The 16,813-nt window shown below is 47.2% G+C and overlaps 1 protein-coding gene across 3 annotated transcripts in view; it reads right to left on the bottom strand.

Annotated features, from left to right (window-relative positions):
* LOC133338984 (uncharacterized) overlaps positions 1-13,276 on the bottom strand; it is a 50,504-nt gene extending 37,228 nt beyond the window's left edge. For 2 of the 3 annotated variants that reach the window (XM_061547125.1, XM_061547126.1), the window contains exon 1: positions 13,092-13,276. In XM_061547125.1, the coding sequence (XP_061403109.1) occupies positions 13,092-13,159 (68 nt within the window). In that variant the 5' untranslated portion in view covers positions 13,160-13,276. Of the gene's footprint in view, positions 1-6,301; positions 6,400-13,091 lie in introns of all 3 variants that reach the window. The other variant, XM_061547127.1, reaches the window with a different exon arrangement.
* Positions 13,277-16,813: the final 3,537 nt, after the last annotated feature.

Genomic DNA, 16,813 nt, shown 5'->3' with positions numbered 1-16,813 from the left:
ACATTAAAACAGACAGCGAAAGTCGACAGGGAGCCAATGATGTTGGGAAAGTAGAGCAGAAGTCAGCGTATTGTGGGGAAGGTTAAATTGATCCGGAATGATGTTATTGGAGAGGAGTAAAGTAGTAGGCAGGAAGACGTAGAAGAAGAGAGTTGCAGTAGTCAATGTGAGAGAAAACGAGGAAGTGAATCAGTAGTTTAGGAGCTGATAGTGAGATGAGGGGATGGATTTTGCGAATATTGAATAGGTGAAAGCGACAAGTGTGGGTAGTCGCAGAGATGTGGTGGGAGAGGGAGGAGTTGAAGATTACCACGAGGTTGCGAACAGAGGAGATAGGGGTGCGGGAAAAGGGAGGAAATTAGAAGGTAGCACAGGGTGGACGGGAGTGGAGAGAAGGGAAGAAAATGATTTCAGTTTCATAAGGATTTATGGAGAGGTAGTGGCATGACATACAGGACTGGCCAGTGGTTAAGCAGTCAGAAAAAATGGAGGGCAGATCAGGACTAAGGGAGGGAAAGGAAAACAAATCTAGATTTCGTCAGCGAAAAAGTGATTGGGAAAAATAAATGAATAAATTACAGCTTTCAGAGGTAAGATATCGAAGAAAAAGAAGAGCAAGTTTCTTTGGACAGATCCTTGAGGGGGGCACCAATAGTCATGGGGGAGGAGGTAGGGAGAGGTAGAGTAGTTGAAAAAACAGAGGAAGTTCGTAAATAGAGATACGACCGGAACTAGGATAGGGGTGTGTTAGAGATACCTGGATAGGGTGGGAAGGAGTGTGGGGTGGTACACAGAATGCTTATTATATCATTTTGTTTACCCAGAAAAGCATCACTGAGTCTCAAAACTTTTTTTTCACGAGGGTTCTGCCAAGTTTTTAGAGTACAGGCAGTCCTTGCTTAGCGTAGAATGATGTGACTCGTTGTAGCGCTCTTTTTTTCTGGAGAACATTTTTACTCATTTGCCCACTCACTCATTCACCTTTTCACTGACTCACTCACTCATTCAGCCATTCATCCATCATCGGCGATCACTCGGGGTCGAGTATGATTGTCCTCCTGGTGGGTCCTGTTAGTGGATATTCAGATGGCTGAAGAGGACGATCCAAGATCCGCAAATTCTGCTGCAATGTGGGCAAGGGTATGTGATGGTGGTAGTGGATGATGATGGTTGGGCCTTTTTGGTAGTAAGCCTCTCCTTATATTGTTATCGCTTGTCCTCTCTGGCACGGCGAAGGTTTTTTTCATTGAGTGTGACCCCCTCGTGGACGGGCTTCCTCCACGTGGTTCTGTCCTGAGCAATGTCCTCCCTGTTGGTGGTGTTGATGTGACACTTATTGAGGTTAATCCTGATGTTGTCCTTGTAGTGCTTCTTCTGTCCTCCGGGGACCAGCTGTCCTTTGTTTAGCTGGGAGTACAGGACCTGTTTTGGGAGGTGGGAGTTGGGCATTCTAATAAAGTAGCGAGTCCATCTGAGCTGGTGTTGGGTGATGGTAGTGGTGATGCTGTTAATGTTTGCTTCCTCCAAGACACTGGCGTTAGTGTGCCTGTCTTTCCAAATGATCATGATGATTTTGTGGAGGCACTTTTGTTGGTGCAACTTCAAGGCTTTAAGGTGCTTACTGTACGTGGTCCAGATTTCAATCCCATACAGTAGGGTTTGTAGACGATAAGTTTAGGTTTACCTAGATATCACGATCTTCAAAGACTCTTTTCCTCAGTCAGGAAAAGGCTCTACTGGCACAGTTTAGGCGGTGGTGTATTTCCGTGTTGATGCATGTGTAGGGATTATTATGGGAGAAACGGCGGACAACAAACACAGGGGTGTTGGCACTCACATACACGGGTGGTCACACCGACGTCCGCATCTGTTATTGCCCACGCCCCCAGCCCTCGGAGGTGATCCCTATAAAAAGGTGGAGACGCAAAGAGCTCGAGGAGTTCGACACGAAGCTGACCAGTGAAGATCCAAGACTCGGAGATTAGGCCCTGGGACTCCCCGGTCTCGCCGTCCTTATAAGGGCCGAGCCGGGTAAGCCAGCGGCGCGGCCCAAAAGCTTCCAGACCGCTGCCCTTATCAGGGCAAGGCTGGTTAGCTGGTGCCGAGATCTGTGCTTGCCAGGGCCAGATCAGTCAGCCTCCCGTAGCCCAGTAGAGGAGGACTGGGGAACAGGACAGGGGGCTTAGTACTAGGGTGGGTTTCCCATAGTACGGGTGAAGGGGCCGATACCCCTTCAACTATTGTGCCTGTCCCTGGGTTAATAAACAGAGTGTGCCTCAACTTCGACATCGTCTCCTCGAACTTACTACACTTGCTTTAAAGGAGAGAAGGCTGCCAACGTAGGGAAAGTGATCCATATTTTCGAGGGTGACATTGTCAGAATGTATTGCGGTGGACGGTGTCTCGTCAGTTGGTGGTTGGTGGAGAATTTGTGTTTTTTATGTTTAGGGCCAGATCCAAGAGTTTGAAGACATCCAGGATGCACTGCAGGTCTTCTTATGAGTGGGCAATGATGGCATTGTCATCTGCATACTGGAGTTCTATGATGGAAGTGGTGAAGACTTTGCTCTTTGCCTTTGCCTTGAATATGTTGAGTCTGCCATCTGTTCTGTACAGGTATTTGGTCTGTGAGGTGGAGGATAGCATCAATGAAGATTTAAAACACGATGGACGCAATGATGCGGCCCTGTTTAACCCCGGTTTTCGATATCAGGATATTATTTTGGGAGTTTTGCACCCATAATATTCTGGGAGTGTTATCATTTCTGGTATAGCGCAAATTCTGAATGTTAAGTCTTGGCCATCTCAGCCTTGTTTTCACCAGTCTAGTAGACAGTGGAGCGGATCAAGCAATGGTCTGATGTTCACATCACGATAGTGCTTGGCTTGGACAATGACATAGTCATTAAGAAGCCAGAGTTTGGAGCGGTGGTGCATGCAGGATGTTTTGAATTTGTTTCTCTGACGTAAAAGTATGTTGGTGATGATGAGGTAATGTTCAGCAAATTTGATTATGAAAATAACTCTCTTTGAGTTGGTATTGCTGACACCTTTCTTTCCAATCGTGCCTCTCCAAAGGTCATGGACCCGGTTGACCCTGGCCTTAAAATCCCCAAGAAGAATAATATTGACTTCCTTAGGAATACTTGAGAGTATTGTGTCCAAGTTGGCATAGTAAAACCTCCACTTCCTCCTGTAATTCCAGGGTTGGGGCATAGACACTCACAAATGTGGCTATTTGGTTGTTTATTTAGCCGGTATGGGCTTAATGTAATTAATCACACGAATAATGACACTATGTAACACAATTTTTGTTCCTGGGTAGTAAGTGTTATATCGTAATTGCTGATGCCTAAAAAGTATAGAAAATGGCTATTAATCTTGATTTGAAGCTTTCCTGACTGCAGGAATCCACGACGTTTCGGGCGCAACACAAGCTTTCCCACCTGATGATGGACACTTGTGTTGCGCCTGAAACGTCGTGATTTATTTTATTTTCTACCTACGTGACTTTACCGAAAGAACCAAAGAGTATAAAAATGGCTATTATTCCCCACAAACTTTGCTTTTGTAACCAGGACAGTGATATTTTGACATGTATCTATTTTCAATGAGAAAACTGGCAAATTTGTGTCTTTTCATTCACATCAAGTCAGAAAACAACAACATGAATCAAAATTAACATGTATTTTTACTAAAGCAATTTCAAAATGTATTACAAAAGATTTAGAAGTGAGTAGTTTTTCGAAATTTACGATTAAACCATAAATCACTTTCACGAATCAGCCCCAAATGTAGTCTCCCATTATGTTCTAGTTACACTTTCATTGGTAGAGGCGTTCAAAGTCCAGTATATCCTAGTGGAAGCGCTTGCTTTGCTCCTTCGAGTACGCTCCCATGTTCTCCTTGAATTTATCAAGATGAGCATCAAGGATATAAACTTTGAGGGACATCATACAACCCATTGTGCCGTAGTTCTTCACCAGTCTCAACCAACTCCACATAGTTTTAGACCTTGTGATTGTCCAGGAAGCCACGAACCACTGCAACAAAGTTATTCCAAGTCGCTTTCTCTTTATTAGTGAGCTTCTTGGGGAATTCATTGCACTCCAGGATCTTCTTCATCTGTGGTCTGACGAAGACACGGGCTTTGACCTTTGCCTCAAACAGCTTAGGGAAGAAGTCTTGAAGGTACTTGAAGGTTGCCGACTCCTTATCTACAGCTCTGACACATTGTTTCATAAGGCCCAATTTGATGTGCAGTGGTGGTATCAGCACCTTCCGGGGGTCCACCGGTGGCTGCCACTTAACGTTATACCTCCCCACAGATAAATCGGTCCGTTGTGGCCAGTTATGCCTGTGGTAGTGCGCCTTGGTGTCTAAATCTTTTGTAGTAATTTTTGTATTACTTTAGTATTAATACATGTAAATTTTGATTCATATGTTGTTTTTTTCAGACTTTACGTGAACGAAAAGAAACAAATTCGACCGTTTTTCATTTAAAAGAAGTACATTTTAAAATATCAATGTCCTGGTCAAAAAGCTAAGTTTGTGGGGAATAATAGCCATTTTCTGTACTTTTGAGGCATACGCAATTAGGAAATAACACGTACTACCCAGGAACATTTTTTTTACACAGTGTTATCAATGGCGTTAATGATGACCATGGATGGGACACATAAACTCACGTGACTGCACAGTAGGCCACGCCCACCTGTGGAGCAATCAATTCAGGGTACAGGGAATCTATTGATATTTGGATGGAAGCTGTACAGGGATTGAGCAGCGAGGTGTTGTCTAACGTGCGGTCGATTGGTGTGCATCTGGTCATAATTACAGATGCACTAATGCTCCTCAGAAAAACAATTTGAAATAAAGAGTTCCTGTTCCATAACTTTTTGATGTTTCTAAGTGGTGGAGTCACTCGATCCTTAAGAGGAAGGAAAATCACTTGGAAATAAAGAGTTGCAGTTCCACAATCCTTTGGTGTCCCTTGGTGGTGGAGTCACTCAAACCTCAAGAGGAGGTCAGAACACAACGCAGCGTATCCACTCATTGCCTCCAAACTTGTCTATTCATGTTGTCTTTATTAACCGGCCTGTCTCCCGGTTACTATCACCAGGAGGAGAAGGATAGGGCAAGCCAGTTTACACTTTTTTGCTGTAAAAGTCATTGTCATTTGGCTGTCGAGAGCTTGCTTTGCGTGCGTGGGTAGCTGACTGTCGTTATTTACTTTATATAAAAAAAATTGTGTTTAGTGCATCCGGCATTGTTAAACATGCACAATGTTTTTCCAATTGTGTGTGTCAAATGGCAGATAAAATGAAATGAGAAGCACATGTAACACCTATAGGGTTCACATATGCACCACGGCCCGGCATCTTGGCCTCAGGTTTTGAGGGTAGGTCTAAGGACAATGGTAGATTCAGATCGAGTTTTGAAACCCTCCAGTTGTGACAGGAGTCATGCATCTTTATTAACCGGCCTGTCCCCTTGTTACTATCACAGGGAGCATAGGGATAGGGCGACCCGGTATATGTGCATGCCTTAGACAGACAGTCATGAGGCGTTAATTGATGACGACAGGGAGTTCTGAGAGGTGGCTGATGAGTCTTTTCTTAATAGCGAAACCAACTCCATGGTTCCTGGGTTCATCAGCTGGTTTACGTTTTCAGAAGAAGGTGTAAATGCCGTTCTCCTCCTTAATGTGCCCATCATCTGCCAGTCCGGTTTCAGAAGAGTGCAGAGAGGTCAATCCAAAATCTTCTCAGTTCTCTTATGATGATCACAATTTGTCTCTCAGGTCGATCGCTGGTTGAAATTTACATCACGGTTCACACATTCCAGGCTCCACATTTATTTTTTATTTGTTTCTTACCACAAAGAGGTAAACCCATTGGACGTGGTAATCCAGTCGGGAGTTTTGAGGCAGCCTGTTTTAGAGCACTTTTTTCAGCCCCTTCCCCTACTGGGGTAAGCAAATCAGATCTCAAAAAGGGCTGCTCAGTCATGGGTGCAGCCGCTCAAAGCTCTATCTGCCTCTGTCCACAAGCAAGACGACTGAACCAAACACCCACTGCCTGTGTGCCAGTTCCTGGCTCGCTGCTGCCAGACTATCACTATCATACTCTCTTTTCATTCAGACGCTGTCTCCCCGACAGACCTGGTCTTCACCTGAGGACGGCTGCTTGCGTTGTGGCCGAAACGTCGTGAGAATTATTTTATTATGTTTTATTTTTATTATTTTATTATTTCCCTTCTACGTGACTTTACCGAAAGAACCAAGAAGAAGATATCATACTCTCGTCACTCTTTGCTGATTGCCGCAGGGCTTTGAATCCAAGATGTGCAAGATATTGTTCCTTTTCAAAAGGACGCCTGCGCGTAACATCTTGTAATCTGGAGAGACAGATGCACATGCAGCCACAAACACGGTCCTTGACAGAGATAGATCAGAGTCCAATGGCATGGAGGCCACAACGATTAGCAACCTCTCTCTGCTGCAGCCTTCCTCCGCCTTCACAACCGTTGTGACTTGAGGTCATCTTCTGCCTGCTCCATCCTTCATGTCTTTGTCTGGACACTCCCCTCTTGACATTACCGCTATGGATGACTCTATCGGGAGCGTAAAACCATATTGATGGCTAAGCTCCAGACGGTATCGCTAATGGAATCTCAAGAATGCACAAGCTGCTCCACCACGGCAGGGTGGAGATCATCGGAGAAGGCCATTCACCAACTCAAGCATTCACACACTCATTCACTCACTCACCCATTCACCTACTCACTCACCATTCACCCATTTACCAACTCACTCACTCATCCACCCACTCACTTATTCACTCATTCACCCACTCAACGACTTATTAATCAACCCACGCACTCACTCGCTTGCTTAATGACGTAACCAATCCCCAGATCATTTACTCACCCATTCACCTACTAAGCTACCCACTTACATACTCACCCATGAACTCACTCATTCACCAACTCACCAATTTACTCACACATACTCACTCAGCCACGCACTTGCAGGCTCACTCACACACTTACCTACGCTCGTACCCATCCACTCACTAATTCACACACTCACGTATTCACTAACTCACGCGCGCATTTCCGAACTTACCCACTCACCTACTTATGCATTCATCCACCCACGCACACTCACTCACCTGCCAAATTACTGACATTCCCATTCACCCACCCACTCAATCCCCCATTCACTCGCACACTAAACAACCCAGCCATTCACTCACTCGTTTACACAGCCACACAACCACCTAATCGCTCACACACTCACCCATTCACCCACTCAATTCACTAACCGATACACTCCCAGACCCACCAAACCAGTCACTCATCTATCTACCAAACCATTCTCTCACCCACTCACTCGAACAGTCACACAGTCACATATCCACTCAATTATGCACTTGTTCACCCAATGTCCTACCCTTTCATTCATCCAACCTCTCACTAATTTACTCATGTACCCAGTCACTCACACGTCAATTCAATCGCCGATACGAACTCACTCATTCACCCACTCACTCACGCACACACTCATTTGCTCACTCATTCACTTACCCACCCAACCACTCCCTCACCCACTCATCCACATACCCACCAACTCACCCACTCATCTACCCAACCCCTCACTCACTTGTTCATTCGGTCACCCACTCACTCACCTACTCATTCATCCACCTACCCTCCCACTAATTGAGTTACTACCCACTCACTCAGCCACTCACTCACTCACCCACCTACCTATTCACACATTCACCAACTCACCAGTTACCCACCCACTTACTCACACACTTTCTTTCCTACTCACTGACCCACGCACTCAACCACTCACTCACAAGGCCATTCACTCACCCACTTACGCACCTACTCCATTTATTACTGATTTCCCACTGACTCATCCAGTCACGCATTCAAGCACTCACCATTCACCCACCCACTCACTTACTCACCCATTAACTCACTCATTCATGCACTCAACAACTCACTCAGCCAGATGATTACTGGCTCACACACTCACCCACGCACTATCTCACCTACCCACAGACTCAATAACTTATTCACATATTCACCCACCTAACTACTAATTCATCCACGAAATAACTAACTAAATTGCAAAATGTCACACTCACGTGCCTATTCACTCACCCACGAAATCAACCACCCACTGACTCATTTATCGACCCACCCATAAAATCATCCAAACCACTCACTAAACCACTCACTCAATCATCCACGTATGCATAACCTAATCCACCCACTCATTCGACCACCCAATAATTAAATCTTCCACCCACACACTTACCAAATCACCCACTCACTATCCCAGTAACTCATCCATCCAAACCATCCACTCTCACTCATTAACTCACCCACCCACTCACTCACTCAGCCGCACACACACCTCGTCACCTACCAACTCTCACGTATTCACTACACATTAATCCATCTACCATCTCAATAACTTACTCAGTCACACCCCACATGTCCAGTGAATCGCCCATTCACTCACCCACTCACATACTCACGCACCCACCGACGTATTCATTCACTAACCATGCCAACCACCTACCCACTCAATCACTCATTCACCATTCCACCTACTCATTCATCTACCCACCAACGCACTAGCTTATACACTTACCAACTCACTCACCCATCCACTCACTTACCCACCCACGGACCAACCCACCCACACACTCACCCACTGTCCCAGTATCTCACCCGCCCAACCACACACTCACTGATCCACTCACTCACCCACACCCCATCCACTCACTCACACCTCATTCAGTCACCTATCCACTCAATCACGTATTCATTCGCCCACTCTCCTACCATCTGCTCTATTCACACTCTCACTAAATTACTCACTTATCCACTCTTTCCAACGATCAATCACTCGCCCACTCACTCACCCACTGATTTGCCCACTCACCCACCCACTCACTCATTCACTCATTCACTCACTCATTCACTCATTCACCAATCCACTTATTCAGGCATCCAATCACCCACTTGCTTACTCACCGACTAACCCACTCCCCTATCTACCCCCTCACTCACCCACTTACTCACCTACACACCGACCCATCCACCCAATCACCCACCCACTCATTCACTCTCTCACTCAACCACATACCCACTAACATACCGACCCATACACACTCACTCACCAATTCACTCTCCCAGTAACTCACCCACACAACCACCCACTCTCACTCACCGCTCACCCACCCAGTTACTGAACGAGTCACCCACTCACTCACCGACTCACTCACCCACTCACCCACTCACTCACACAGTCACTCATTTATTCACTCACCCACCCACTCACCCATCCACCCACTTACTCACTCATTCACCCACTTACCCACTTACTCACTCACTCACACTCACACATTCACCCACACACCCAATCATCCACTGATTCACACACTCACCAACTCATCTATTCCAGCACTCACTTATGTATTAATTCACCAACTGACTCACTTTCTCATTCATACACCCGCCCTCAATAATATATCCACCCACTCACCCACGAACTTACCCACTTACTCACCTACTTACTGACCCACGTGCTTAACCACTCATTCCACCACTCTCTCTCTCCAACTCACTCACCTCACTTAACCACTCAATCATATGCCCATTCACTCACCCAGTAAGCCACCCACTCATTAATTCACCCAATTACCAACCTACCCACTCAATCACTTATTCACTCGTTCATCCACTTACCCTTCTCATTCATCCACCCAACAATTCACTCAATTGCTGACTTCCATGCTCAATCACGCGCCCATTCACTCACCCAGTAAACCATCCACTCACACACTAATTTACCCATCCACCCAATCGCCTTTGAATGCCTGGTGGACGTCAGAAAATTGTGGTGCAGTGTTGAGTTCATGAATGGGTGGTATATCAAGGAGTGCGTCGAGTATGAGCAGGTCTGTGGGGTTGGTGTTGTGGAGGAGATTATCAAAGTGCTTTGAACATCTCTCAAATATATTTTTTCAGTCCTTGAAAATAGTGTTGCCATCAGCATACCTGACTGGGGCGGTGGCTTGTTTTGGGGGGCCATAGAGGGCTTTGATGGCATCATAAAACCCTTGGGTGTTGTTTGTGTCTGCGAGGCTTTGGATCTCATCTGCCTTTTGGACTCACCAGGTGTTATCCATGGCACGGAGAGCACGCTGGGACTCTGCTTTGGCCTTGGAGAGGGCGGACTGGAGAGTAGGAGAGTATGAGTTGGAAAGTAACGGCTTTGTGGGCTTGGCGTTTGTTCTGCAGCAGTGTGTGGATGCCGGCAGCGTTCTCATAGAACCAGTCTTGGTGACCCTTTTTTGGTGTACCTGACTGATTCGAAGGCTGCCTTAAGGATGGCCATGCGCAACTCAGTCTATGCGGTGTTGGGGTCGGAGTCTGGGCAGATTGCGGGGAGTTTGATGGAGGGGGTATGCTGCAGTGTTGTTAGTGACAGCTGGATTTTTTAGGGCATTGCAGTTGAGGCTCTTATCTGGGGCCTACATTCGATGGCATGGATGGATATAAATTCGGAGCTTGGCTTTGATCATACGGTGATCAGTCGCAACATTCCACCCCACGCATGGCTAGGGTCACTAGCACCTCCTTTTGGTCGCACTGATGGACGATGATATAATCTAGCAGGCGCTAGTGTCTTGAGCGGGGGTGTTGCCATGGGTTCTCGTGTTTGATCCTTCAACTGGAGCAGGGTATTGGAGATCACTGGGTGTTGTTCGGAGCATGGGGAGAGTAGCCGCTGCCTGTTGCTGTCCTGCTTACCCTCCCTGTGGCGGCCTAGTACATGGTCCCAGATCTGGTATTCTGAGCCCATACCCGGCATTGAAGTCTCCCATGAGGAGTAGCTTGTCAATACGCGGTGTGTTTTAAATGGCAGCGTCGAGAGCTTTACAGAAAGCCTCCTTGGCGCCATTGTCTGTGTCCAGTGTAGGAGCATAAGCACCGATGAGCATGGCAATGTGCCCCCCCTCCCCAGCCAAGGTAATGTGCCACATTATCAGTCCCTCACAAATGCCAACAGGGGATTCAGTGACACATTGAAGGATTGAGGTTTTCACAACTAAACCCACTTCTTGGAGGCGGCGAGCATCTTCTGGAACACCCTTCCAGAAGAAGGTGTAGCCCTCACCAACCTCTTTGAGAGAGTCTTCTCTATTGAAGCGGGTTTCACTGAGTGCTGCAATGTTGATGTATTTCCTGAGTTCATGGGCTACGAGGGCTGTCCTTCTGTTCTGTCAGTTTTTGTCGTTAGAGTTCAGGAGGGTGCGGACATTCCAATAAACAACTTGAAGGAGCAAACGAGTCTTGGATTTCCTTGACTTTCGGCCGCTGAATGGGACACTCCGGTGTTAGCAGCTAACCACCCGGAGTGAATGGAACAGTCAATTTATAGTCCACCTCTTCTAGGTCCTTCCATATCAGGGGTGAGCAGTGTGGGGGTTGCTCAAACACGATGGAAGCTGCCAAGGAGACACGATGCTGTTCCATCCCGTGTCTCGGCGACCTACACTGCATTGCCGCCTACTTGCAGAGTTTGGCTAGATGCTCCCAGTCACATCCTTTGAACTGCACCTTCTGCCATTCGCTGTTGCCGCAGGGCTTTAAAAGATGGGGGGAAGGGGAGGTTGGAGCAAGAGGCCTGCGCGAGGAGTGGATTCAGGTGAGGCTAGGGGTGTGCACTACCTATGCCCGCCATCTTCACTCAAAGCAAACAGACGTATGGCCAGAGCTGCAGGGGACTGCCGGAAATCCGATTTGTTGAACACCTCCATTGCAGGTCCCCACCACAGACTTGGAGTCAGGGGGTTTCTCCCCCAGTTGAAGTTTACCCACAAGGCAGTGGGGCAGTGGTTGGCAAGTTGTAAATGCCTTTGGGGACCACTACAGCTCCGTGATACCCTACCGGTTTGGCCTAGTGTAGCGGTACACCAGTAACCCGGGGCTGCCAACGGGGAGGTAGAGTAGGAGACTTGGTGATGGAGAGGCTCTGTATTGGCAAAAAGACTTACGCACTCTACACCCTGTTTCACCATGACGGCTAGCCAACGGCAGCGTTTGACAGCATGGGTAGCAAAACATAGCAAACATGCAAGCAGAGCAGCAGGCAGGCATGCAAGCAAGCTGGCATGCACCTAAGCTAATCATGATTACTGCACTAGGCGCATCACACACTCACCCACCCACTCATTCACTCACCCACTCACTCACTTATTCATTCATTCACTCACGCACCTACTCATTCATCCATCCACTCACCTACTCATTAATTTACGCACCCACTCACTCACAAGCTTCACTTACTCACCGATCCACTCGCACGCTCTCTCTGACTTACCCAACCACTCACTCAGCCACCCGCCCACTTACTCACTATCCCTTCCACCCACTCACCTACTTATTCACCCACTCACTCATTTAGCCACCCGCCCACTCACTCACCCACCCACCCACTTACTCACCCACTCACTTACTCACCCACTCACTCACTCACCTATCTACCAACTCACTCGCCCACTCACTTGTCCATCCACCTACTTATTCACACATGAATGCCGTTGATACACTGTTTTTAGATATCGCTCTAGAGTGTTACACTAATTTAATTGGATGTGTACAAATACTATTAATATTGAAAGAGGTGATTCGACTGCTTTTCTACGGCTGTGTTGCTTATTTTCTCCACAAATGCACTCATGATTGCTCTATTTGACGAAGGTGAATGATATGAAGAACATCATCATCTGCAGCATCATCAGCAGTATCATGAGCATCATTAATATCATCATTATCAGAATCAACACAATTGACATCGTAAGCACTACAGTAGCAACGACAAACTCAATCTACAAAATCAGCATCATCATCAACGTCTGTTTCAGCATCATCAACGTCGTTAAACAACATCGTCATCAGTATCGTCATGTAAGTATCTTGACGTTCTTTCGCTCAGTATGTAGCCCACCGTGCTAATCATTATCGACATCGCAACCACTAACAACACAATGACTCACCTGTCCTGATGGTGATGTTGGTGATTGTTGTATTGATAGTTCTTGCGATGATGCGGACTTAGTTTCATGTAATGATATTGTTCATGTGATGATGATGTTGTTGATGTGCTGATGCTGTTCTCAATGTCTATAAGGCTGCTGCTGATGTTTCTGATATCTGATGATGTTGACAATGCGTTTGGCGTTGTAAGTTGAACTCCGTTGAAGTTTTTTTTTAAATCAATGGAAATATCGATTACATCCGGGACTGAAGCAGACCCAGACACAGATAAATACAAAGCTCCCCTGTGTAGCCCACACAATGTAGGACAAGTGCTGTTAATGAGGAGCACCTATGAAGGCCGGCACGGCACAAGAGGGGGTGGGTGACCAGCACCACGCCCGACCGCATTTGTCTCCCCAGCACCAATATATACACATCGTATCAGATACTCATTTGAGGCTGAGTCAACCTATGGGAGACCTAGGAGCGGTTCAGATACTCGTTACTGGGGTTTATCGTGGTAGTCGTGAGTGAGAATCGAACTCAGGTCTGCCTGGTTCATAGTGCAGTGCGCTAACCACTGTGCCACCGCTCCAAACACACGCTCACGCACATTCCCTAATGAGTGGTGGTGACGTTACCACGGAGCTTTGTGCCAGGCTACGTGCACTTTTTATCCATTTATACATTTTTATTGAGCAATTGTACATGTCCGTAACTTACAGTACACGGCCTCCACGGAGGGTGTATGCGATCGGCTGAACGGTTAGGGTCTTCTGGGTTTACAGTTCCATTATATGGGCAGGCTTTATGGAGATGGAGCCATTTCCTAACGGGGGAGAGGGAGAGGGTGAGAGGGAGCATAGCAAGAAAAACATTATTTGGGAGGCGTAAGTGGGGGGAGGGTGCTATGGACTAGCTGCCACGTGTTAGATGAGTTAGGCCGTTAGGGTGTTGTGAGCCTGCCAGCTTCCCGTCACACCGCCCCCTCTCTGCGCCAATAACGGGGGCTCCGGGGTGACTACTGCTCTCCTCTGTCTCGGTTCCTACTCCGTGGTACATCCGGAGAGGGGCTCGATTGGGTGGGCAGAAAAGGAAGTGGTTTCAAGATTGTTTTCGATTCTGCCTCCTTTTTATAACCGATATGTTCCATTTAGGCCAGTGTGTACAATCAATGTTACCAATGTTTTAGGGAGGGAGGGTAAGAGTCCTTCCAATTGCTCAGTATGACCTTCCCAGTCGAGATGTTTCAAGGCCTGAAGTGGGATGTGTCTTTGAAATGAAAGGGGGGTTTGGAGTCGAGTGGTTGTACAGAGTTTGTGTTGCTGACTGTGTTAACGTGTCTAGTGATGTCTGCATATGGTTTTACCACGTCAGGACATGTCCAAAAGGCATGAAAATATATTTTGAGGTGGTGCCTTATGGGCACCTGGGGCAGTCCGGGGGAATTAGAGAATTTTACTCTCCTCTCATTAGTGACGTATGTTCCATGCGTAAATTTAAACTCGTTTTTTTTAGTGGGTGCGATCTCGGGCATGTCGAAGGGGTACACCAAATGTGTGCCTACTTTTAGGTGGGGGGGATAGGTTGACAGAGCGGTTTCTCCCACAGTCCCATAGTTTTTGGCCTAGCCAGGTCCACCTTTGAGTGGAGGAGCGGTATGCTTCTGCCATGTATTTCTCGCCACCTGACACTAGCCACTTGATCGGGGGTCAGGTGCATTGGAGATCCGTATTCGGGGTTTTGGTAACAGCGTCCCTTGATCTAGAGTCTTACCTATAACAGTGGGAGTTTGTGAGGCCAGACGAGTGGATGTGGCTCCTTTGCCCCTCAGTGTGGTCACGATAGAGAGGGCGTGGCCGTCTTACAACTCGCAGCCAAAAGAGACTCTGTGGCCCTCGGCGTGGCGTGTCCCCGCACTCCAGCAGTAGACACACTGCTCAGATGCCTCTCCGTACAGTACACTCAGCTCGGGGTATGGCATTCGCAGTTTCTGGGGTGGCACTGCTTGAGGTTCCTGTAGCAGTGGGTGTGGTTCCTCCATATTCCAGCAGTGGACCAGACCCTCCTGCTGCACTAGGTTTGGTTGCTCCACACTCCGACAGATGTTCAGTGCTTCGTGCTGGTGGTTGTTGGCTGATGGCTGGTTCCTGTTCTTGCCGCGTGAGTCTTCATTTCTCTGACTCCCCAAAAGTGCTCTTTGTGTTGCCTTTTTTAACACTCTCGTTTGCATAATCTGGAGCAGATCAAACCTAGATACTTTGTTGAATGAATCATGCCCATACTTGTATCACTTTTCATATCATATTTAGGGATGCTCCAGCTCCCACTTTCACAAACAAGCAAAACTTTTCATACCCCCCCTCCCTCCGCAAACACACATCGGACAAACTGAATGTTGGAGGATGGATTCTTTTTCACCTCATCACATAAGTGTAGTGTAATAGCGCTGGCTGGTGGACAGCAGCGACAGCTGTTGTGGACAGACAGTACACACGCCGGTGAGGGCATGCACGGGGTGTGGGCAGAGAGGGGAACTAGGGTAAGGGTCACGGAGGACGCAATCTGGAGGCCCCTGGAAATTACTAGCGGGTTCGAAAATGGAGGTGTGGTCAGGGCAGAGCCAGGCCGTGCTGGGTAGCATAAAAGAGCCGAGAGCGGGGGGCTCAGGGCGGCCGGTTCTGGGAGTGGACTCGTCTCGTCGTTGTTGTCGTCTCGTCGCCGTCGTCGCTGCCATCTTCACGATATATTTCGCTGCTGGAAGTTGTTACCTATCTCAGTCAGCACCATTAGTGTTTGACGGTTAGGGTTGTGTACAGGCTAGGCTAAGTGACGGTGGAGAATGTGAAGACGAGACCGTGGAAGTTGTGAATAAAGACGGTGCCTCCTAGAGACTCAGTCTCTGAATTGCTGACACTACACATGTTTAATCTCACTCCTCATACGTTGACTATCTGACACATTCTTAGCCCGATGCATGATCGTCTTAATGAGAGAGGGTTTCTGTGTGAGGTGGTGGTATGACTTCATTCAGATAGGCATCAGTGGGCGCTTTATTTCGGTAAAACGCTGTGTGTTATCGTTTCTGCCGCCTCTGAGCAGATATCCAGAAATGGGAGAGTTTTATCAACCTCCACGTCCATAGTGAACTAGATAAATGGCTTTTGCGAGTTGAGATGATTTAGAATTAATTAAGTGCATCTTTATTGTGTGGCCAGAACACGAATGTTTCATCTAGATATCTAAACCAAAAATAGAGTTTTTAGTGTGCTTGATGCTTTTGCTTTTGGTTCAAAGTCTTCCATATACAAATTCCCAAACTCTGGAACGAAATGTCTCACAAGCGTCTGCGAGAGGGATCCAACGATATGAGTCATTTAGCTTTGCGAAGTGAAATGGACGAGCGACCACTTAACACTATGTCCTATGGAGACGAACGTTTTTTGCTCTTCACAAAATAAAACAAATGCAGTCATGAAATAGTTTTCATTGCCTCTTTTTGGAGACCTCATTCCGACCTGGACACACAAGTTTCATCATACTCTGACAGTCGGTCCCCCCAAAATTGACCAATTTTTTTCAAGAAAATACCAACAAATTGCAGCGAGATTTACCATCCCGGGACGACTACCGACCCATGCAGAGCATGGCCAGGCGGATCATCTCACCAGTTTTCCGGCCGAGAAAAATCCGCCGAGACCCCTGTTTTTCACGGAGATGTTGCTGCGTGTACTTTTAT

Source organism: Lethenteron reissneri, unplaced genomic scaffold (genome assembly GCF_015708825.2).
Source record: "Lethenteron reissneri isolate LAM-NWPU_2019-01 unplaced genomic scaffold, ASM1570882v1 scaffold_1639, whole genome shotgun sequence".
NCBI lineage: Eukaryota > Metazoa > Chordata > Hyperoartia > Petromyzontiformes > Petromyzontidae > Lethenteron > Lethenteron reissneri.
This window is presented reverse-complemented; position numbering and strand designations above follow the sequence as displayed.